The following is a 23,463-nucleotide window of genomic DNA, read 5'->3' on the forward strand; positions in this document are numbered from 1 at the left end:
TGCATGTGATAATCGACATTATCTATCCTCAATATACTTTCACTAACCTGATGCTAGCAAAACAACAATCTTTAAGGCTACCTCAAGCTTCAAACAGGATCAAGTCCTTGTATTAAGCACTTGTCTCTTTTTCAAAGAAACTGAGACCTAGCCTTTATAAAAAGAGGATGTAGTAAAGAAATAGCCATCGAGGTTTTAAGGCCTGCAAAAAAGGGCTTCGCACAGTAATGGAACCACAACAGAGCTTGCTAGCTTAAGCTAGCAAGCAAACAACACAATGCCATGGACATGTAAAACTGTTCTGAAGCATAGATAACCAGCTTAAGCAGTGGATGAGCAAACCTCACCAGAAGGATACTTTTATTAAAATATCCTCCTTGAAACTGTATCCATTAGTTGATTTCCAAAGGTTAGGTATGAACCTGATAATACAAGCAGAGTCTCCAACATTTGCACACTGAGCATATGCAATATTGTTAGAGTCCGACCATACTAATAATACAGTAGCTGTGCAACCCTGCAATGAAAAGCAGAATATAAGAATTATCAGTAGAGCCTTATTGACCATGAATTATAGAAGTAGCAAGTACCAAATTTCCTCCATCTCAAAAGCTCAGTTTTAAATGTGCATCATACAACATCCAATTTAAAAGATGACAACAGCATCTTATACGTTGTTAAACCGTGTATTTGCATATATAAGCACAAGCCAACTTCCTAATTTAGAATCAGCTTAGGAATTCTAATGCTCCTCAAGAATTGAAGTATGTCTGATATTGTGATTTACGCCATAGCTTTCATTTTTCTTACACTGTATGTATTCATGTTGGAAAAACAGCACACGTTGTTATGCATCATAAAATGATTCCAAATCAAATACTTTATTAGGTAATACAACTATTGGGAACACTACACAGTCTCAAACTGTTACAGTTCCATAGTATCTCTAGGTTTGCATGTCTGTTGGTGATTTGTTGCATGTCATCTTCCTTTTTTTGGCTCCAACTTCATGGTTTCTGCAAGTTACACCTGCAATTTCTTCTTTTTGAATCACAGTTTCAGCCCCATTTCTGTCATTTGTGGCCAGGGGAGGGCCGAGTCAAGGAAGTTGTGTGCTATTCCTGGAGGCACCCTAATGAAAGATCGGCATGTTAGCTCTCAATCCTTGTTGCCCTATCCCCTGTCTCAATCCTCGTAGCCCTACCACCTGCTCTAATAAGAGTACAAATTGGAATGCATTTCCACACTCTAAAGCAAGACTTTTAAAGACTCAAGAATCCAAAGCACAATTTGAAGGATATAGACACAATATCAATGGGTACAACAAATCAAAATCCATTCAAGATTTACTACTAAATAACCAGTCGCAGATGTGGACAGCCAAGATATGTAGCCACAGTCTGAGCACCAACAAGAAAGATGGAAGTTTCTGGGAAAAGAGCTGCTAGAACTGCATCAGCCCTAAATAAAGTCACAGATGTCCTCAAGATCTTCCTCTTACCTTGGGTGACTATCCCACCTCAGCTTTTTCAGGATGATGGAGATGATCTGGACAGCCATAGACCACGCCATCCCCGAGTTGGCATGGGCAACTGTCTCTGAGGATCCTTTTCACGCAACGAGTCATCGGCACTTCCGCCCCCTGCACTTCAGAGTGGGGCCAAGAAGACCAGACTCAGCGGCAGCTTTGCTTGTGGGAGGGTAGTCCCCTAAAGAGGTAGAATGGAACCAGAGTGACTCGTTTTGTCCGCCTAGAGCAGGGCAGTCCGAGAGGATCACAGAAGGTGCCCTTCTTCTGATACACTACACGCATCGGCCGTGTCTACAGCTAGACATGGCTGCGTAGATCTGTAAAGCACTATTATCTAACTTCTACTGCAGATCACGGGAGCAGCACCATGAATAACCTCCCACAGCCAAATCTTGCTGAGACTAACTAGCAGACAGAGGTCTTCGTTACCAAAATCGACGTGAATAATCCTCTTCTCTTCTCTCACTAGCCTCAGCAAGCCCCAATTCCCTAGATAGATCTAGATGCCACATGTCATCCATATAGGGCCTTCCTGATGCAACATTTCACCCCTCTCTTGGGATGCATTAAATTCCTTGCCCCTAGGCACAATCTTTGCACTAGGCCCTTGGCCTTAGATCTACCTAGTCTGGTGCTATCAGCCCTCACCTAGGACCTTGACATTAAATCCCTCCCGATCATTTACATGAAGCGCAAACACATATATTACAGAGATAGATCCATGAAGGGAAATGTCGACTGATTCTTTTGAGGTAATGCTACCTCGGCTAGAGCGTAACATTCCTTCCCTCTTCAGACATCAGCGTCCTCGATGATAAAATCTGGGAACACTCTCCGCAACTGATATACGGATTCCCAAGTAGCTTCGGATAGAGGCTGACCATGCCATGCAACCAACACCGTGGGTATCTTCCGATTTCGTATTTGCATTGTTCCTCGGTCCAGGATTCTTGTTGGTTTGCGCCTTGCAATATCCTCTATCTCCTGAAACAAAACCACACCTTCGATTAGTGAGTCACCTGTATGTAAAAATTTCTTTAAGCGCGAAACATGAAAAACCGGGTGCACCTTACACCCCTTTGGCAATTCCAATTTATAGGCTACACTGCCTATTCTCTTTAGAATCAACCACGGCCCACAGTATCGAGGTGATAACTTAGCACACTCTCCTGAAGTCAACAACTTCGAGTGCGAAGGAACTCTGAGAAAAAATTTTTCTCCTTCCTTAAATACCCTTATAGACCGGTTTTCATCCGCATACACCTTGGCTCTATCCATAGCCTGGCGGATATTAGCTCTTGCAAGTGCTAGCATCTCCCGCATCTGAACCACAAAGTTCGCGGCACTAGGCACTTTCTGAGGTACTCCAACTATAGTTGGATTTGCTGGTCTATAACCATAGTTCAGTTCAAACGGACTGAACCTGGTAGAGGAATGTTTTCTATCATTGTAGGCAAACTCCAACAATGGCAACCACTTGTCCCACGTATGTTGCCTCAATGACACATATGCTCTCAGCATATCCTCTAAAGTCTGGTTGACTCTCTCCGTCTGACCATCCGTCTCGGGATGATCCCCACTACTCATTCCCAACTCAATCCTTAGTGTCTCAAATACCGCTGTCCAAAAATGACCGGTAAATCTGACATCTCTGTCTGACACTATGGATCTAGGCAATCCATGCAGACGAAATATATGTCTAATAAATAAATCCGCCACTTGCGGGACACTAACAGACTCTCTAGTCGGAATGAAATGAGCCATCTTGGTTAGACGATCAACCACCACAAGGATAGAATCATACCCTCCTTGCGTTGCAGGCAGCCCTACAATAAAGTCCATGGAAATGCTCTCCCACTTACTTAGTGGTATTTCCAAGGGCTGTAAAAGTACGGGTGGCTTCACCCGCTCGGCCTTACTTACCTGACACGAGAAACACCGTGTCACATATTCATGAATATGCTTTTTCATCTTTGGCCAAAAGAAATCTCGCTTCACGAGATCATATGTCTTCTCGACTCTTGGATGTCCCGCACACGGGCTATCATGGCATTGTCGAATGACTCTCTGCCTGAGATCATTCTGACTAGGTACTACAACCTTGCCATTTCTAACTAGCATACCATCCCTTATGGCATATCTTGCATAAGTTTGGCCTTTTCTGGATGCCAGGTCATCCTTTTCATTTTCCCCGGTTTTTAACACATGAGCCTTAGGCCATAAGCTCTGGACAAACTCGTCCACTTTTTGAGTTTCTCTTATCTCGGTCATTAGAGCACTCTCTAATACCGTGAAACTCAGGTTGTGCATAATGCGAGACAACGCATCAGCAACCTTATTGTCTTTTCCTCTTCGGTACCGAATCGTCAAATTAAACTCCTGCATGAGCTCTGCCCACCTAGCTTGGCCGCCCCTCAAGTCAGGCTGTTTACAAAAAATGTTTCAGAGTATCATGATCTACATCCACATAAAACTCTGAACCATACAGATAATGTCTCCATGTTTTCAAAGCATGGATAACAGCATACAACTCCAATTCATGAGTTGGCCAATTCCTTTGAGAGGGAGAAAGCTTCTTGCTTTTAAAGGCTACTAGCCTTCCCTCTTGAAGGAGAACTGCTCCTACCGCAATGCCACTTGCATCGGTTTCTAGGAACAACGGTTTCTGGGGATCAACTATTTTTAACACCGGTCCTGAGACCACAGCTTGTTTTATGGTGTTAAAACTTTCTTGTTGATTCTGTCCCCAAATAAAAGGTACTTTATCTGAGGTCAGATCAGTCAACGGCGATACTATTCCGGAATATCCTTTGATATGCCTTCTATAAAACTGGACAAATCCCAAGAATGATCGCAACGCGGTCAGACTCTGAGGGATTGGCCAAGTTAGTATCGCAGCCACTTTCTTCGGATCCATTTCTACCCCCTGTGGAGTAATTATGAACCCTAAATATTCAAGCCTAACCACACACAGTATAGTTTTCTTTTTATTTACATAAAGATTGGCTTTCCTCAGAGTACTGAACACTATTCTTAAGTGTTCACGATGCTCAGTAATACTTTTACTGAATATCAAGATATCGTCAATAAAATGTACTACGAACTTTCCGATATACGGACGTAGTAAATCGTTCATAAGCATGACGAAGGTCGCTGGAGCATTGGTAAGTCCGAAGGGCATTACCAAAAACTCATAATGACCAAACCTGCTTCTGAAAGCGGTTTTATGCACATCCTCGGCTCTAATCCGGATCTGATGGTAGCCACACTTAAGATCTATCTTGCTGAAAATCACGGCTCCATGTAATGCATCTAGCAAATCATCAATCCGAGCCATCGGATACCTGTGCTTAACAGTGATATTATTCAATGCTCTGTAATCTATACAGAGGCGAAACGTATCATCCTTTTTCTTCTTTAATATCACTGGCGAAGCAAAAGGTGAGAAACTTGGTTGAATCTGCCCCAACTTGAGGTATTCTTCCAGTTGTCTACGCACCTCCGCCTCTTCAGTAAAACTCATTCTATAGGGAGGTCTATTTACAGGTTCTGCCCCCGGGATCAGTTCAATCTTATGCTGAACTTTTCGCTCTGGAGGTAACCCATAAGGTAGTTCCTCCCTAAAACATTCAGAGAACTCCTCTGTTATACGATTAGCCAGCTTGGCCATCTCACCACTTTGCGTAACATCAGTGCTAGCCAAAGAATCATCAACCGGCTCTACCGATGCTGTGCAAAGGAATAAAAACTCTACTTGAGCTTTTTTGATTTCCATCACGGAAACCAACGGTCCCTGAGGTAGATCTTTCTCACCTCGCAAGACATAAAGCACATCATTCATCTTGAATTGATATACGTGCTTTTTCCAATCAATGGCTGGATTCTTCTTAGAATGCCACGCCATCCCCAGGGCTATATCTGCATGAGCAAGCTTGGTCATTTCAAAATCAGGCTTCTCAGCATAGTCCTGAATCCGAAGCTCCAACTGGGTAACCCTTTGGTCCCATACTTCAGTTGAACTTCCATCTGCCATCCTGACTGTATACGCATAGTTAGATGGACTTGTCTTTAATTGCAGCCTCTTCACGAGCTTGGAGTTAATCACATTGTGAGTTGACGCCGAGTCAAACAACACAATGACCTCATGATTGGCCACTTGTCCTTTCATTTTAATTAACTCCGTATCATTAAAGGCCGTATACCCCGTTGCTGCGGGCTTAGATAGGATGTTATCAGATGCACTCGTCACTAACTTAGCAACAGACACACATAACAAACAAGGTACTAACCTTTGAGAAGATCCCGCTAGCTGAATCTGCAACTCTTCCACTCTGGGACTTCCCTGCATCTCCACGTCGCACTCTGAGATCACCATCTCAGCCATCCGACGATCTTTGTTACGTGGACAATCCTTCCACTGGTGAGGTTGAAGGCAACCAAAACATAAGCCCTCTCTCCTCGCTTTTTCCCTTTGTTATGGGTTCAAGGGAGACTTAGACCAAGCCCGGGCTGCCATTGGGGTTACTTTCCTTTTCACTCCAATGGTGGTACTTGCTTTAGGAGTTTCAGCCGGTTTCGCCTGCTTGGCTTGACCACTCGGCTGAGAACCACTCCCTCTGCTAGTCCACTTCTTCTTAAACCCAGATTTCTTCGGATACCCATACTGGGTTCCGACCTATGCAAACCCACTTGGCTTGCTGCCCTTGGCATCCTCATAGTTCAGGGCTATAGCTATTGCATCATCCAGCGTGTTCGCGTACTTAGCCCGAACTTCCATTTTTATTCGATCATTCAATCCAAATATGAAATCTTTCACTTGGATTGATTGAGGCAGGGGTTCGTCAACCTTCATTACACCTCTTGAAACTTATCAGTGTATTCTGCCACTGATAAATTTCTCTGACGAAGGTTCCTATATTGATCCCAAGCTCGGGATGCTTCGTCAGGAGGTAAGAAGTGTTTCCTGAACTCTCTTTTAAACCCTTCCCAGGTAGTGGATGCTATACCATCTTTTTGTTGTTTAATCCACCACCGATCCGCTGCCTCAAAAAACATGTGAGTGGCCTCACGGATCTTCTTGATGTCATTTCTGATTTCACAAATGGCGAACGCCTCGTCCCATTTGTGTAACCAAGTCTCAATGACATCGGAGCTACGGTCGTTCATCCAACCAAAATACTTTTCCGGCCTGTAATTTGCAATATTTGGCACTTTAGCCTTCCTAGGCTCGACCGTATGGACACTAGACTCCAGTTCCACTCCAGTTCCATTGGAGCCTTTCCCTTCTCTTCTCGAGAAGGTCTCGTGTAATGGCGACGAAACGGGCATGCCTTTCTTCAATTCCTCTCAGCCGCAGACATACTCTGTATCGCTCTCCTAAGTTCGGATTGCCCTGCATTGGCCTATAATTGCTGCGCTAACAACTGTTGCAAGGCATCCTCCAGCAATGCAATCCTGCCAGATAGAGTGTGAGCTACTGGGCGTGATCCCTGCTGGGTCGGCCGGACTCCTGATTCACCAGGGTCCCTCCTGGAAGCCCCTTCTTCTGCTTCCATTCCGTTCTATGGGTGGTTTGTTTTGTTTTGATTTGGGGTTTTTTTTTTAAAATAAATAATACCACCACTAGCCAACTGTATTTACAAGTTGACACAATTCAGTGTACCAACCATCTGACACAATTCCCTATACTAGGGAATTCCTGCAATTCGACATGCACACTAACTGGGCATTTGACACAAGCATATAACCAAATACCACTTTCCCTATCCTAGGGAAATTTCTGCATAACTCAGACTGAAGTACACAGGCATCTGCACAGGCATAATCTGTCCCTATAGCATCGTAAACTGTAAGCTCTTATGCAAGCGGAGCATCAACAAACTAAATCAAGAAAAGAAAACACAGAATTGACAGAAGTCACAGAGAGCCCCCTGGTCTATGAACTCGCTCCCCAGTTTGACCCCCTGGATATTCACGAATACAGATGTCCACGAAGCCTGCTCTCTAATCAAAATCTGTCTGAGGGGATCAAGTGAAAACTGTCACGGGTCGAGGTAGCCAGATATCCCGAAGCCTGCAGGCCCTATGCCTTTGTGCTTCAACCACTTCGCTAGTCTGTCAACCAGCCTTTCCTGTGCTCTGCGACAACCTTGCGTAGGCCAATTTGTAAGCTAGCGCCGATCGAACCCACAACAGTCACTTCGTTTGTCGTGTGAAGGTCACGAAACCTTCGTCTGTTTCCCCGTTGGGCATCACGCGCAGCAAGTTGCACAGCAAGTTCGTTTCCTCGACTTCACTTTCGCGTTGCAGGCCTCCCCGTTCTTGAGTGACTGCCCGTGCGTCATTCAGCGGCTTACCTAAGATGAATGAAGCTGGTGGCCAAAGAGTCCGTAGTCGAACACTCTGTCGGTGCGTCGCCAATGCACAGAGCTCGCTGGTCTATTCCATGACCACGTCGTATATCACACCCACACATTTGCTGTCACACCTGCGCTCCAGCAACGGCTCGGATTGATTATGCAATACACGGATTAGATCATCCTTGCGGGAACCTTGCGCTCCATCGCTTCATCACTTCACGTTCCATCACCAGTAGCCTTCGTAGGTTTCGTCGTAGATCACGAATCCCCTTTCATCCTCAAGCCTGGCTCTGATACCAAATGTAAAGCACTATTATCTAACTTCTACTGCAGATCACGGGAGCAGCACCATGAATAACCTCCCAGCCAAATCTTGCTGAGACTAACTAGCAGACAGAGATCTTCGTTACCAAAATCGACGTGAATAATCCTCTTCTCTTCTCTCACTAGCCTCAGCAAGCCCCAATTCCCTACATAGATCTAGATGCCACATGTCATCCATACAGGGCCTTCCTGATGCAACATTTCACCCCTCTCTTGGGATGCATTAAATTCCTTGCCCCTAGGCACAATCTTTGCACTAGGCCCTTGGCCTTAGATCTACCTAGTCTGGTGCTATCAGCCCTCACCTAGGACCTTGACATTAAATCCCTCCCGATCATTTACATGAAGCGCAAACACATATATTACAGAGATAGATCCATGAAGGGAAATGTCGACTGATTCTTCCGAGGTCATGCTACCTCGGCTAGAGCATAACAAGATCCCTTTGAGAGCGGCAGAGCGGCATTGGGTAGAGGAGTACCAGGTGCTCCACGAAGTCATTACAAGATTCTGGCCCTGCCTGTGGACTACCTTTTGTCCACGGAAGATTACATATTTCATCTGAATGCTGCCCATGGGGGACTGCTCATTGGCCTGTGGTTGGACAGATGCCACTCGATGGGAGTGCCACCACTGTGCAAAGAGAGAGATATACCTTCATAACACTACAATATATCCAATCTTACAAAATAAAATTTTTATTAAACAAGCGAACGAACAAAGGAAAGAAGGGAGTTTGTAAGTGACTCTAAACAAAGTTAAGAGTAATTGAGAAAAAATAAAAATAAAAATAACTTAGTAAGCAAAGCTATAATTACGTTCTCATCAATACCCAAATATACGCTGCCATCTAAGTTTTGAAAGATTCTAGAATCTCTTGGGTAAACCCACTGCTTAGTAACCTTTGAAATCCCAACCCAAACAACCAAAACTTCGATAGCAAAAAGAAAGAGACAAAGCATAATATAGGAGAGAGAGAGAGAGAGAGAGAGAGAGAGAGAGAGAGAGAGAGGATGAGAATTAAATTAGGTTAAATTTCCACAACACACCCAAAGACAAAAAACAACAACTACCTAATGCTAACACAAGGGAACAAAGATCTAGATCTACACACACACACACACACACACATAAGGTTAAATTTCCACCACACCCAAAAACAAAAAACAACAAATCGTTGTTTTTAATTTATTAGCTTTTTATTTGTTTATTTAATTTAAAACAATAATACATAATAAATGAGTGAGTAGGTGGAGATTATAATAATAAATACACACAACCCCTATATAGCAAAACTAAACTAAACAATACCTAAGAGTAGATGACCTCCAAAAATAGAGCAAACCTATGAACTAAAAAGAAAATGGGCTTTGAAGCTCCCTACATGGGATTTTGATTCTAGTTTCAAGGATCCTAAACATACCCAAAACCAAAATTTCAAAGATATAATGACTACGTTCCAAAGTCGTGTAGTAGAGAGAGACCTCGAGACGAACCACATTTTTCTATAGAGCTGCCTTGAGCACAAATGATTTGGCAAGAGGCCCTCCAAATTGTGGCTCAGACACAGATGATGCAGCGAGACTTCACTAGGGGCATGGCAACTTGGTTGACAAGATTGTTGGACAAAGGGTCTTCAGGATCGAGGTGCAAGACGCGATCCCTCCATCCATCAGTAGCCTATACCCTCACCAAGGATAGTGTTTGGAAGAAAGTGTCCACCATTATTGCTTGGAACATCTCGATCGCCCGTTGCGGTTTGGTGATGGGAGGCCAACAAGTACGTCTGGCAGCCCCCTAGTTGCCATTTAGTTATACCTTACATGCCACATGGGAGTGAGGGACAATGGGTTCTCGAGTGACCGTCAAAATGTTGGAATGAAGATGCACAAGCACACGGCTAAACTAGGGAGGATGGAAGATATCCCTCGTGGTGTCTTGTGCATAGAATAGATGAAGGTTGAGCGAAGAGATCGATCCAAGCTCAAGAAGAGATATCGCACTAGATTCAAAGACAGGACAGAGGAAAATGATACTTACAATGATTGATTGTAGATTGAAAGATACAAGCACTTCCAAAGGTCACGTGAAAGGAACTCACAAGTAACAAATCCAAAACCCCTTTTACACTCACACGAAAACTAGAGGCCTAGTGCTCACACTTGGCTCCAAAATACCCAACAAACCCCCATACCGAGCCAAGGTGGTGAGACCCACACGCAAATAGATAAACCAATCTCCAACTCCACTGCAATACCACAAAGAGATGGCCTCCTTGTGTGCACATCCCATGCCACAATTAACTTGTGACCACCAGTTGAGACCACCACTCACTCCCTCCCTTTGGCTCCTAACTGGATACAAGCTATATCTCAAAAGCCTAGAACTAAGGACCTCACACAAAGACTCAAATACAATCATTTTTGGGGGACTACCAATACTCACACACCTTAAACACGTAAAATATGGGGCAGGTTACCCCCTCAATGCCCGTGATGTCGACCTTTTTGAAGTGATGCTTCCACGACACTATGGCTTGTGGCCTTTATGAAAAATGTCTCAACAACCGCTCTAGAAGTCAAAGAAGAATGAGTCTCGGATGCCCATGATAAAAAATCAGATGTGGAGGCTTGTGTTTCCAATGCCGGCATTATAGGAGCATATGATGATGCAGAATGAAAACATATAAAGCCATGTCCTTGCTTTCTTATGTTAACAACCTTTAAAGACCAAGTTTTAAACTTTTTCAACGAAAATCATGCTCTCAACTTGTGCTTTCCAGTACAGGCTGCCGATTCATTCTACGTAGGATCTCACCTCTCCTCTTCTTGATGATATGCGCCACCAACGCTTCTATTCTCCCTTGCTCCTTATAGGCTTCTTCGCGTTGGACTCTACAACAAGAGCAGCCTAAGGTTGCAGCGGTCAGTGAAGATAAGCACATATCAATCAGGTCCTTTGCTGACTACTCGATGGTGTTCACATTCACAGCAGGGCTTCACAGAATCACCAAGCGACGGCAACCGACAACTCACGACAAGGGCCACTGGGCACACACTCACCAGTAGTCAAACTTTGAGAGTAGCCGATGGATGTTGAAGGCTGTCGGCCAGGCCTGAAAGTGCACACGAAGTTGCCAGCTCAATAAGCGAGACATAAAAAGCAGCCAACATATGTGGGAACTCTTGGCAACCCACTCATCAAGTGAAGAAGAAGCGGAAGAGGCAGAGTTAGATGCATGAATATGGTGACAAAAAAATGGCAGCCATTTTTGCAAATAGGTGCCTATGATATAACTAATACTGGAGTAGTACTTGGTTGTGAGTCTGTTGAGAGCATCTCACAAATACATAGCTAGTCCTCTGAAGTTGCTGCTTGCTAGGGACGGGCTCTCTAAGGAGACTCCCTTCATCATTGAGGTTGTTCCTGCTCCTAAGGTGGTAGTGGGTGGCAATGGAAATTCGATAGATACGGCTACCAAGGTGTCAAAGACCAGCCTCCTTCCCCGTGCTTTACGTTCCATCAAACAGTGGGTTTTCTGGGTCTTGCAATCGTTTCATCCAGATGGTGAATGCCAATTACTGCTGACTAGTGAGCGCTCTCGACACCTTGAGAGCCTGGGAAGTATGCTTTGAAGCTCTTGGAGCACACTGGATGGTATCAGCGGCACAACTACAACTCGGTGGTATCGTTCGTCAAGGTGCAACACCCTGTTGCAGGCTCAAGAGTTTATCGCTTAATGGTTGCTCACTAAAGGGCTTCATCGCTCAATCCTAGGCTAGAGCCTCAGGAATTCATCAATTGTTGCTTGATTGTCGCTCGTTGAATGGGTTGGTTGCTTAGTCCTAGATTAGGCTCAAGAGGTTTTACTGCTCAGCTCAGCTCAAGCCCAGGGATTCGTCCCAGAACAACTCCAATAACCGTCCGCAAAAGAGCAGCTCCCTGAGGACCAAGTGTTGTTTGAGCTGGGGAGTTCTCTGCATCTTGAACTCCAAGCTGTAAGCTCTGATTGGCAGCTTGCTAGTCTAGAGCTTTCGAGGCCTGGTTTTTCAGTGAAGTCTCGCCAAGGGTCTCTTGAACTTTTGACCTCTTTTAGAGCTCTTCCATCTCCAATCAGCAGGCACTTCTTTGGTGGCTCGAGATTCAGTGGTGTTTTTATTGTTGTTCTTTTTAGAAGCAGCCCAATGGAGACCTTGGTGTAGCTTCTACTTCACAGCTCCAGCACTACTTCGAGCCTTTCTTCCTTTTCAGGCAGCTGTTTGTCTCTCGGGAGAACTCACCTTGGTCTGGCAAGAAGGGCTCACATGGCAGCACCTTCGACCCCCACTGTGGTGAAGATTATACTCTCTCCGGAAGACAAGCAGCAGGTCAAGTGTGAAGTAGAGGCTTTGCAGGTAAGGCCCTGGTGGGCCGCATTGTTGGGCTCACCCCGTCAAGGAAACAGGTCAGGGATTGGCTTCATGCGAGCTTAGCCCTAGGGGCTGACCACATCCAGGAGGTCACAATCTATGGGAGAGGAGTCTTCCTCGTGCAGCTGAACTCCCCCGACACCACGGCCTCCCTTGTTGAGCAGAGCCCTATCCTACTAGGCCCTCGTGTCGTCTACCTCCTTCCTTGGTACCATGGCTTCACAGTCGAGGACAAGGATTTGACTCATCACGTGCCACGATTCCCAATGATGCTCCGCTTCCCGAGGCTTCCGAAGGAGTACAAACCTATTCTTCCTTCCATAGGGAATTGTTTTGGCACAGTTCTAGCATCTCCGCCACAGATAGCGGCTTCAGTAGTGGCAGAGGACAAGGTCCCCCGCCTCCAGGTTATCGCAGAGCATCCAGAGTCCCTCCTAGAGGAGATCCTTCTGGAGACCTTAGATGGAGGCGAGTTTAGACAGCGTGTGGGGATCTCTGGCTTGCCCGGGCAGTGTCCTCGGTGCAGACGGATGGGTCACCTGGCACGGGACTATTTGGTGGGCAAGGCCCCTCACCAGAGATAGGAGCATAGGGAGGCTCAACGCCGTCCGTCGGCCAAGCGCCAGCAGTAGGCGAGGCAGCAGCAGACTCAGACACCTTGGATCGAGCCCTCCCAAGGGACTTGGACCAAGGTGGAGAAAAAGCCGCCCTCCAAATCAGCTCAAAAAAACAAAAGAAGAAGACCTAGACTTAAAGAGCGCAAGAAGGCGCAGACTTCTTCTTCCCATGACACAGGGAAGGGGAAGGGGAAGGTACCAGCGGAGTCCCCGGACCGGACACAGATGGAGGAGGAGACCTTTTTCGATCTTCCCTCAGACCCGCAGGTGACAGCAGAGCAGAGTACCCAGGTTCCTGTTAAACGGGAGTCTGAAGCCCCATCAGAGTCGGCCCTGGAGGTCCCTCGGCGGCCGCCCCCCACCACCCCCCTGATCCCGCCCCCCCTCCCCCCAGCTGCTGTTACTCTCACCTCCCACCCACCCCCCCTCCTCTCCTTCTCGCCCCCCCCCCTTACAACAGCCCAGCCTCCTCACAGTCAGGGTCATCGAGGCCCTTCTCTTAGCTTCCATGTCTTAAGTCCCGCCCTGGTCATCCTCTGCCCAGAGAGTTTTGGAGGCTAGGACCATGGAACTACCTAGAGATTCTGGACGAATACCCGCTTGCTCTGGAGGTGTCAGTCCTGATTTTATAGCCCAGAAAAGGGGGTTCCATAGGAGTGTACGGCTCTCGCACTCGTCCCTTCTGGGGATTTCACTTCTCAGCTAGTGGGGAGGAGCAGTGGACCCCCACGCTGTTTGATCTGATGATAGGGCAGCAGATGTTCAGCATGATGGAGGAGTGGCTAGGCCCGCAGGGGAGGGAACTGTGGGTCTCCCATGGGAAGACCGCCACTTTTTAGTTGGGTTTTTCTGCAGATAGACGGGACTTGGGAGTAGCTATTTGTGTGCTTCACCTAGGTCCTGAGGTTCAGCTTAAGCAGGCATCATACTTGGACGCTATAGTAGTGCGCGGATAGGCTTGGAGTCGAGGCCTCCTTGATGCATGGACCATCAAGGTAGGCATCGAGCCAGTTACACCACTAGTTCGACGCCAAGTGGATTTGGACTACTCCCCCTCCAAACCACCGGCGCACAGGAGAGCCTTGTTTCCCCCCCCCCATAAGTTGGACCATGGTGAGTTGGAACGTGCACGGACTCCACGATCAGGCACGTCAGCAACCCCAACACTTGTTACTTCGCCAGGAGTTACAAAGAGCAGCGGTTGGCAAGGCAGTGGATTTCCTTTTGGTACAGGAGCATATGTTTTTTGCCTCGGACATCAGACATAGACGCCACCTCCTTCCTGGGAGAGGCCCAGAGATCTGGTCTCCCGCAGTGGGAAGGAGTGGAGGGGTTTGCATTTCAGTCTCACAGGCAGTTGCATCAGAGGTGTATGACCAGGGGGAGCTCATTACAGGTAGAGTGGTCTGGATGGGATTACGGATGGGAGATTCTAGGATTGGGATCCTAAACGTGTATGTCCCAACTTGTAGAAAGCACCGACCGGCCTTCTTGAGGCACTTGACCGATTGTCTCCCGGATGTAGACTCGTGGATTGTTGGAGGGGATTTCAACAATCTTGAGTTCAGAGAAGACAAACAAGGGGGTGCTTCTTTCGCCGAGATGCCCGCGGCAGAGAAGAGTACTTGGGAGCAGTTTATCTTTTTGGTTTGCGGCAGGGACCCCTGGAGGGAGGCTGAGTTCTCCAGGACCCCTCGCAGTCTTAGTTTCTCCTTTGGCCAACGCCGGCATGATGGATTGCTTGGATAGGTTCTACGTTGGAGATTGGGCCATGCATAGAGGTGGTTCCACGGGCATTCTTGCAGAGACTACCCTCTCAAACTACTCGCCGATTGTGCTTCATTTGGAGCAGCCCCGTCGAGGGCTCCCACAGAGGGGGGTTCGCATCCCACATGTGTTGATGTAGGAGGAGGATGTGCAGCAGGTCATATCGGAGATTTGGTAGCAACCAGAGGACACTCTAGAGGGTGGCTGGGCATCTTGGACAGCCAAAGCGATTCAAAGGAGCGGTGAGGAGCTCCGCACCCCGCTCTTCGCCATCGATTTTCCCTTCAAGAGAGAGAGAGCTTTGATGCGTGACTTAGCCTCCATTGAGTGTCTGAGGGAGCAGGACACGAAGTCCCAGTGGCTTGCTGACAGATATGAGTGTGCACGTCTGGAGCTTCAGGACACGGAGTTGAGGAGGGCTAAGTATTCTTACCATTCCGCTCGTGCTCGTTGGGTACAGCAGGGGGATAGGATGAGCCGCTAGTTCTTTCAGGCCACAGGGCCTAGGCCGGCAGTTGCCCAGTTGCAGAGACTGAGAAACGCTAGCGGCAGGGTGGTTTCGGACCCTCATGAGATTTTGGAGTTGGCTTCGGATTTCTATCGATACCTTTTTCAGGCTAAGGAGAGTCCCCCCAGATGCGGGAGGCCCACGAGGCGGTATGGGAGCATGTCCCAGCCGTGGTCTCTCAAGGTGTGAGCAGCCAGTTGGATTCTCCCTTCATAGATGACGAGCTTCGTGAAGCTCTTAGGGCACTTCCGACTCAAAAGTGCCAAGGGAGGATGGGCTGTCCCCGGTCTTCTTCAGGAGCTTTTGGCCCTTTGTGCACACCCCACTTCGGCTAGCCTTTCAGGAGATCTTTGACTCAAGAGCACTCCCACCGTCCCTGAGCAGAGGCCCTGAGCAGAGGCTGGATTTGTTTGATCCCGAAGGGAGGGGACCGCTCGGATATTCGACAGTGGAGACCGATCACCCTGCTAGACACCGCATACAAGATCTTAGCCAATGTCTTGAGTTTGCGGCTACGACCCCATCTAGTCGACATCACTCACCACACGCATACAGGTTTTGTCCAGGAGCGCAGCATCCTCGACAACATCTTCACCTTGTGGGAGGCGCTGGATTGGGCCAGGGAGGAGGCGCGGCCCCTTGCGATCCTACTGCTGGATTTTGAGAAGGCCTACCATCGGGTAGAGTGGTCCTTGGAGGGCACGATGCAGAGATTAGGCTTCTCAGACAAGTGGATCAGAGGGGTCTCTGCCTTGTATGCAGGGAGTTCTAGTCAAATGTTGATTGGTGTGGGTTCATTGGGGAGGCCTTCCCGCTCACCCGCTCCGTGAGACAGGGCTGCCCCCTAGCTGCCTTCCTCTCATGGAGGCATTGGGCTATTTCTTGAGGTCGCAAGTTGGCCTCAGAGGGATGAGGCTACCGATTAGACAGGAGGAGAAGCTTCTGGACTCCGAGTTCACAGATGATAGGCCTTGTATGTGGAGGGTTCGGAGGAGAGCTTGGATGCGGTCAGGGGGGCTCTTGAGGTTTATTGCACCGCCTCAGGGGCAAGGATTAACTGGGGCAAATCAGTCGGTTTTCTTTCAATACTGAGGAGTCCCAAGAGATTCTTCGGTGGGGCGCATTGGTAGGCTTCAGGTGGATCCGAAGTGGCCAGTCGGCAAGGTACTTGGGATGCCGTGTGGGCATTGACATTTCCGCAGAGCAACAGATAGCCCCGATCCTTGAGAGCGTGAGGCGCAAGCTTCTTTACTAGAGCTCAGCCAAACTCTCTCTGGCAAGCCTTGGTGGCTAACCAGGTCCTGTTGGCCACAGCCTGGTATATAGCCTCTTGTTGGTGTTTTCACAAGGGTTGCATGGGACAGTTGAGATGCTTGGTGCGTAACTTCCTTTGGGCAGGATCAGATGGCACTCGCAACACCAGAGCTAGAGTAGCGTGGCAGACAGTGATACTACCACAGGCACAGGGAGGCCTGGGTATTATAGATCTAGAGATGCAGAGCAGAGCCCTGTTGGGCAAGTTGATAGTCAGGGGTCTCACTCCAGGCATGGAGCCCTAGAAACTTCTCCTACAGTGCGGTCTCTTGAGGAACACCCCCGCACAGGTGGTCAGTGGCAGCTGTCCCACAAGTGGATCTTTTCGGAGGCCCCTCTCACAGGGAAGGGCTCACCCCTAATGAGGAGTCTCTTGAGGGTCTGGTAGCGGATCTCAGGAGGTCTCATCCGAGTCAGCCCCCACTACGCAGAGAAGTTTGCACGCCAGTCGCTTATATGGCACTCGGAGGTCAAAGACCAGGATGGTTTGATGCTAGGGCAGCGGCTACACATTGGCTGAGCACAATGGGACAGCGTGCTCGCTCCTTGCGGAATGGTCTAGACTCCCAGCGGAGGCAAAGGCACGATTGGAGGTCCTTTCTCATCTGAGAGGGGCGGGCCAGAGGATGGTGGAGATAGAGGTAGCTATTCCGGACTCTTGAAGGGAGGGACTGCAAGTTTTCACTCCGGCACACTGGCTAGGACAATTCTCTAGGACGGGTGTACCTCTAAGGATTCAACTGTGCCCGCAGGTGCCAGCCCCCACGAGTGCACGGTCCTATGATGTGGGACCGGGCAGATTACTGCAGCCCTGGATCACAGGGGATCAGGAGATGGATGGGGTGTGAGGCCACGTGGGTTGGCAGAGGGTCAAAGTAGTGGGACGTTTGGGCAAGGAGTGGTCGATCGACCCTTCTTGCATCACAGACCTAGATGCGCCCCACTTGAGACTATGTTTATGGGAGGGACGCCCTCTCAGCGAGATACAGTGGGACCCCGGAGAGTGGTTATGGCCGGTCAGAGCAAGTCTCTCAGAGAGAGTGGAGGAGATGCCTTTCTTCTCATACACCACGCAGATAGGACGCCGCATCCAGATGGACGCAATGGCCTGGACCCCTTCGCGGGAGAGACACTGGAGTGCGCAGCAGGTGCCTGAGGAGGTTAGATCCAGATTTTGGGCCCGCCTATAGGCGTTCACGGAAGATATCCTATTTCTTTTGGACAGTCGCACATGGTGGTCTCCCAGTGGGCCCGTGGCTTGAGCAGATGCGGGTGGATGGAAGCTGCCACAAATGTACAGTTGGAGCTATGGAGACTATTCCTCACTAAAGGAGCTGCCCAGCAGCTCACAGGATCTGGCTTGGAGCGCTTCGGATTGTGACACAGCTTCAGAGAACGCAGAGAGATTTCACATGAGGTATGGTAGCTTTGCTTATAGGCGCCTTCTCCATAGACACGGTCTCGCCAGTTTACCAGATACAAGGTCGGAGCATTCACAGCATTGAGCTTCACTTGGCTACTCCCCCCCCTTCTCACCATCCCCCTCAGTCGAGAGAGGATAGTGTCTAAGAGACGGTGGCCAGCATCACGGCCTAGAACATCTGGGTGGCCCGTTGCAGCTGGGTCATGGGCCAATACCATGTTCCTCCGACGGGTACGCTAGTTGCGTTCCATATGGGAGCACGGCATTCCAAGTTCTTGAGCTACCGACGATAGGCGGGCACGTTTCTACAAGGATTGGCCTACAAGTGTATTTTATGATCTCACGCCGCGAGGGATTCGATGGCTGTATAGTCCACCACTGTGGTTGTCAGCCCCTGTTATAGAGAATCCCTAGGCAGTGAGTTGGGATCTTTGGCTACAGGTGGGTTTTCTTTTAGCCCGTTTTTGTTTTTGGTCAATCACGATTGGCACCTTTTCCGTTTTGCCAATTTGTATGGTTGGATTTTAAGCATTAATAGAAGTTCCTTTTCTCTGTAAAAAAAAAGAAAGAAAAATGGCGGCCCCAAATCTAGGGAGAAATCCCGAGCAGATCTTGTCATGAGGATGTGAATTTATGGAAATTTCGATTTGCAACTCCCGTAATTTAAGTGTAATTGTCGTGGGCCTCTAGGGCACAGAAGTCTAGCCACGTGTGCGGGACTTGGGGAAAAATAGTGGTGCAATTAAAAATTGCTATTTTTGGCACGGGACTCTAAATCAGCACAGTACACCTGTTTGGCATGCAGGAGGCCAAAAAGCAAGCTAAAAAGTAGAAATTTGCTTTAAGGCCTGTTTTTTGGACCACAGAAGAACAGGAAGAGGCAAGTCACAGGTGGGAAAGTGCTCCAAGGCTATTCTATCACATTGCCTTGCTACTTTTTGACTACCAAGGCACTCTGTGGGCTGTTGGTGGGCTGCCAGAAGCTCAAAAATGAAATTTGTTTTTGTGCCAACAGCCTCCAAATCACATTGCCTTGCTGATTTTTGACTATACCAGGGCCAAGGCAGGCTGTGGGCTGCCAGAAGCTTACGAAATTCGTTTTTGTGCGAAGAGCCTCTAGATCAGTTCATTTTTGCTGCTTTCCGGGACGATTTGATTTTTGGCTGATTTTTGTCAGCTGCTACTGATTTTGGGACTATTCCAAGTGGGGGGCGACCTGTTCTGTGTTGCTTTCGGGCTGTTCTAGGGTTGAATCATCCGTTCCTTGCTGGATTCAAGGTTTTCCAGATCAGATGGCTTGTTTTCTGAGGATTCCTGGCAGAGGAAGGCTGATTTTTGACTGCTTTTGCTGTTCTCAGACTGGTTGTGGGCTGGTTATTGTGTCTGGTATTCCAGGCAGGGAAAGGCTGATTTATGCTATTGGGCAGTGGCAGGGGTGTCTATAGATTGGGACGAACTGTTTGGGAAGGGTTTCCTTGGTTGGTTGTGCCAGAGTTTGGCTGTCCTCGTCTTAAGGATGCGTAATTGCCTAGTGATCAGATGCATATTCGCCATATAAAGTTGAGCAGGAATTGCAGGGTGTGCAGGATATTGGAAGTCTGTGGGCAGTGGTTTGCCTGTATGCAGCTTTTAGGAGATCTTGTAATCATCCTCTTGGCTTTATATGAATATTAAAGAATATCGCAAGGGGGGCTAGTGTTTGGGGCCAATCGGTGTCTTTGTTTCTGAGAAGGAGCGCTCTAGCTCCCTGTGATTTAATCTATGGTGATTGATAATTTGATTATTTACTGTGTATGCAGTGGTTAAAGTGGATTCTACCAGCCTTTGATTAGTGAAGGCTGGTTTCATGGTTCCATTGCCGGGATCCGCCTAACTTCTTCAAGAGGTGAGCCTGTGGTTAGCTTGGTGCAAGTCCAGCAAACTAGGCAAAGGATACAGCATACAACTTAGTAAATATGTTTCACAAGGAGAGATCTCTAGCTCTCACAGAAGAGGAAGATGAAGATAGGATGTCGTAGACCCTTATTGATGATCATGGCATGAGAGAGGGATCCCAGCACGTTGCTGAGCAGCAGAATGACAATACTAATGAGGAGGACATAAATTTATTCAAGGCACAATTGCAGAGCTTTAAGAGTGCTTTATGAGGACCCTCGTCTTCAGAAGATTCTGAATTCTGAAACGCAGCCAAAGAAAAGGAAGCCCGATTATGCGGATAAGGAGTTCAAAGTAAACAAGAGGCCGCATGTGAATTTCCAGGATCAACCCTCGCAAAACCCCTATGGTTTGCAGCAATCTAATGTTATTCCAGGATTAAATCGAGGTATTAATTTTCAGTCTATGGTTTCCGGACGGCAAGGAGTTATTGCACCCCCTGTGCAACAGGGTTATTTTGGTGGAGATTAGTTTTTCAGGCTATGGTCAGCCATCAAGCACAATTTGATGGCATGCTAGTAAGACAGATGGTGGGATTTCAGCCTATTATGCAGCCCATGGGACAGAATTTAATGTATGCCAATGTTGGTGCAGCCCCAGGGATGCAAACATGCAGTAGCAAGCAATATGGTTATGCCAAATATGCAAAATTCAGGAAATGGTCTGGATAATACAGCTTTGCCTCATGGTGTTGGTGCTGGAGATAGTGCGAGTGCTGCTGTTCCTTTTGCTCAGACACTTGCATATGATAATTTTGCACCGAAGGCGAAAGTGAAAGACTATAAAGAAGTTGGAGCTGCAGTCAAATTCGAGATATTTAGTGGTACTCAGGATAAGCTCAAAGCTTTGACCTTTCTCAAGCAATTTGATGCAGCGTATACTAGAGGAAATTTTTCTGAGGCATCTAAGATACATCGGGCTGCAAGCTTTCTGAAGGGTAATGCTCTCCAGTGGTGGACCACTATGCTTATGAAGAACACTGCACCTAATACTTGGGTAGGCTTCAAACAAGTGTTCTCAGCTGCGTGGCTTCAAACAATTGTTCTCAGCTACTTGGGTAGGCTTCAAACAAGTGTTCTCAACTACATGGCTTGCTATGACTTTTGAGATTGACGTTATGATTGCCTGGCATGAGCTGAATTCAAACAACTGCTAGATATCGAGGAGTACAATAGTAAATTTTGGGTAGGTTTGTTGCCTGTAAGCTCCTATCGACATGTCCCTTTCTCTGAGCAGGTGGAGAAGTATTGTTGTGGCTTACCAAAGGAGCTTAGAGACTACTGTACGAAAACGAAGGTTTCTAACATGTCTCAATTGATTGAGAATGCTAGCATAGCCTATGCATTGATGCAAGGAAAGAATTCTGGATTCAAGGGAGGTCAAAAGCGTGAAGTCAAGAAGGACAGAACGGAGAAGAAGTTTGGATCTCGTCCCTAGAGTGATCAAAATGGAAAGAAATCAAAGAGACCATGGCTGGTTTGATGCCAGATGTAATCAGTGAACAGCCCCAAGGTGAAGAAACAGAGTTATGTAGGGCTTGGGGCAAGATTCGGGATCAAACAGCCCTCATCTTCTTTCATCCTGGCGCAAAGGCCAATTTTCTCTCTCCAAATATGGCAGCCAGATGCAGATGAGATGTGGCCAACTTGTGAAGCCGGCATGGCAAATCCAAAGTTTAGCGTTCATGTCACTCTCATTATAGGGAAGCTTCGCTTGCATATTCAGTCTTTGGTGGACAGCGAAGACTTCTATATCATGCCTCTCTCTGGTTGTGATGTTTTGCTGGGAATTCCATGGATGCACCGCTTGAATGCAGTGATAGAAGCCAAGAAGAGAGAATTTACAGTTTGTCATAAAGGGAAGACCCATGTAATGGATACAAAATTGAAAGGAGAATCTATCCCAGTTGTAACGGCTTCTGCCATTAATTCCATAATGAAAAGTCATGTTTCAGCGTACATGGTTTTTGCTAGGGAGATTCCTCCACTGAATGAAGGGCATACTGTTTCTCGTTTGGATAGAGAAAGATCTATCTTTTTAAATCAGTTTTCATATTGTTTTTCAAATGAATTGCTAGTGAGCTTCCACCAGAACGGCCAGAGGACCATGGGATTGATATTGTGCCTGGCAGTAATCCACCTAATAAACCACCCTACAGGGTCAATGCGGCGCAGAAGTAGATCATGAGTCAAGTTAATGAACTTTTGGAGAAGGGGCTGATTCAGCCAAGTTCGTCACCTTATTGTTCTCTAGTTCTTGGCGTATGTGCATCAATTACTGCGCCTTGAACAAGATCACTATTTAGAATCGCTTCCCAATACCCAAAATAGATGATATTCTGGATAGGTTGAAGGGGGGAGCTGTATTTTCCCGCATTGATTTGAAGAGTGGGTATCACCAGGTTTGCATCTGCCCAGAAGATGTACATAAGATGGCGTTCACGACTTCTTTTGGGTTGTACAAGTTCTTGGTCATGCCTTTCGGACTCAATAATGCTCTTGCGACATTAAATCGCATGATGGACAGGATCTTTCGAAATCACAAAGCCTTTGTTGGTACGTTCTTTGATGGCATGATTGTGTTTTCGAAAGATGAAAAGGAGCATCGAGAGCATTGGGCAATTGTGTTTGTAGAGCTGAGCAGACAGAGGCTGTTCATTAACCCCAAGAAAAGTGAGTTTTTCATGGCTGAAATTCATTTTCTGGGGCATATTATTTCCAAGGATGGGGTCCGGATGGATCCGGCTAAGGTGGAGGCCATAAAGAGTTGGCCAAAACCGAAGAACTTGCATGAACTTCGCAGTTTCTTGGGCTTGTGTTCATACTACCACCGCTTTATCTGTCATTTTGCAGATATTGCAGCTCCTATAGATGCATTCTCAAAGAAAGAAAGGGGATTCCTGTAAACAGAGTAAGTAAATGACTCTTTTGAAACAGAAGCTTATAACAGATCCGGTGCTGATTTTGCTTGATTTGCAAAAATCTTTTCATGTGCACACGGATGCCTGTGGTAAGAATGCTATATGAGCTGTTCTAACACAGGATGGGCCTATGAGAGTCGCATGCCGAAGTCTATCATGAGTGATAGAGACCCTCACATGACCAGCTCGTTTTGGCCGAGACTTTTTGAGAATATGGGCACTAGTCTTCAGTTTTCTTCTGCTTTTCATTCGCAATCAGATGGGCAATCGGAAGAGGCTAATTCCACAGCATTGGATTTGCTTAAATGCTATGTTTCGGAGCACCAGTCACAGTGGGAGAAATTTATACCGTTGGT

General features: G+C 47.3%; 1 protein-coding gene across 1 annotated transcript in view; it reads right to left on the reverse strand.

Moving 5' to 3' along the window:
* KAPP (kinase associated protein phosphatase) overlaps positions 1–23,463 on the reverse strand; it is a 105,069-nt gene that overhangs the window by 22,481 nt on the left and 59,125 nt on the right. The window contains exon 8 of the mRNA XM_087377982.1: positions 423–517. Coding sequence (XP_087234108.1) covers positions 423–517 — 95 coding nt within the window. The remainder of the gene's footprint in view (positions 1–422; positions 518–23,463) is intronic.

Source organism: Dipteris shenzhenensis, chromosome 1 (genome assembly GCF_047967505.1).
Source record: "Dipteris shenzhenensis isolate YYH24624 ecotype China chromosome 1, Dip_SZ_1.0, whole genome shotgun sequence".
NCBI lineage: Eukaryota > Viridiplantae > Streptophyta > Polypodiopsida > Gleicheniales > Dipteridaceae > Dipteris > Dipteris shenzhenensis.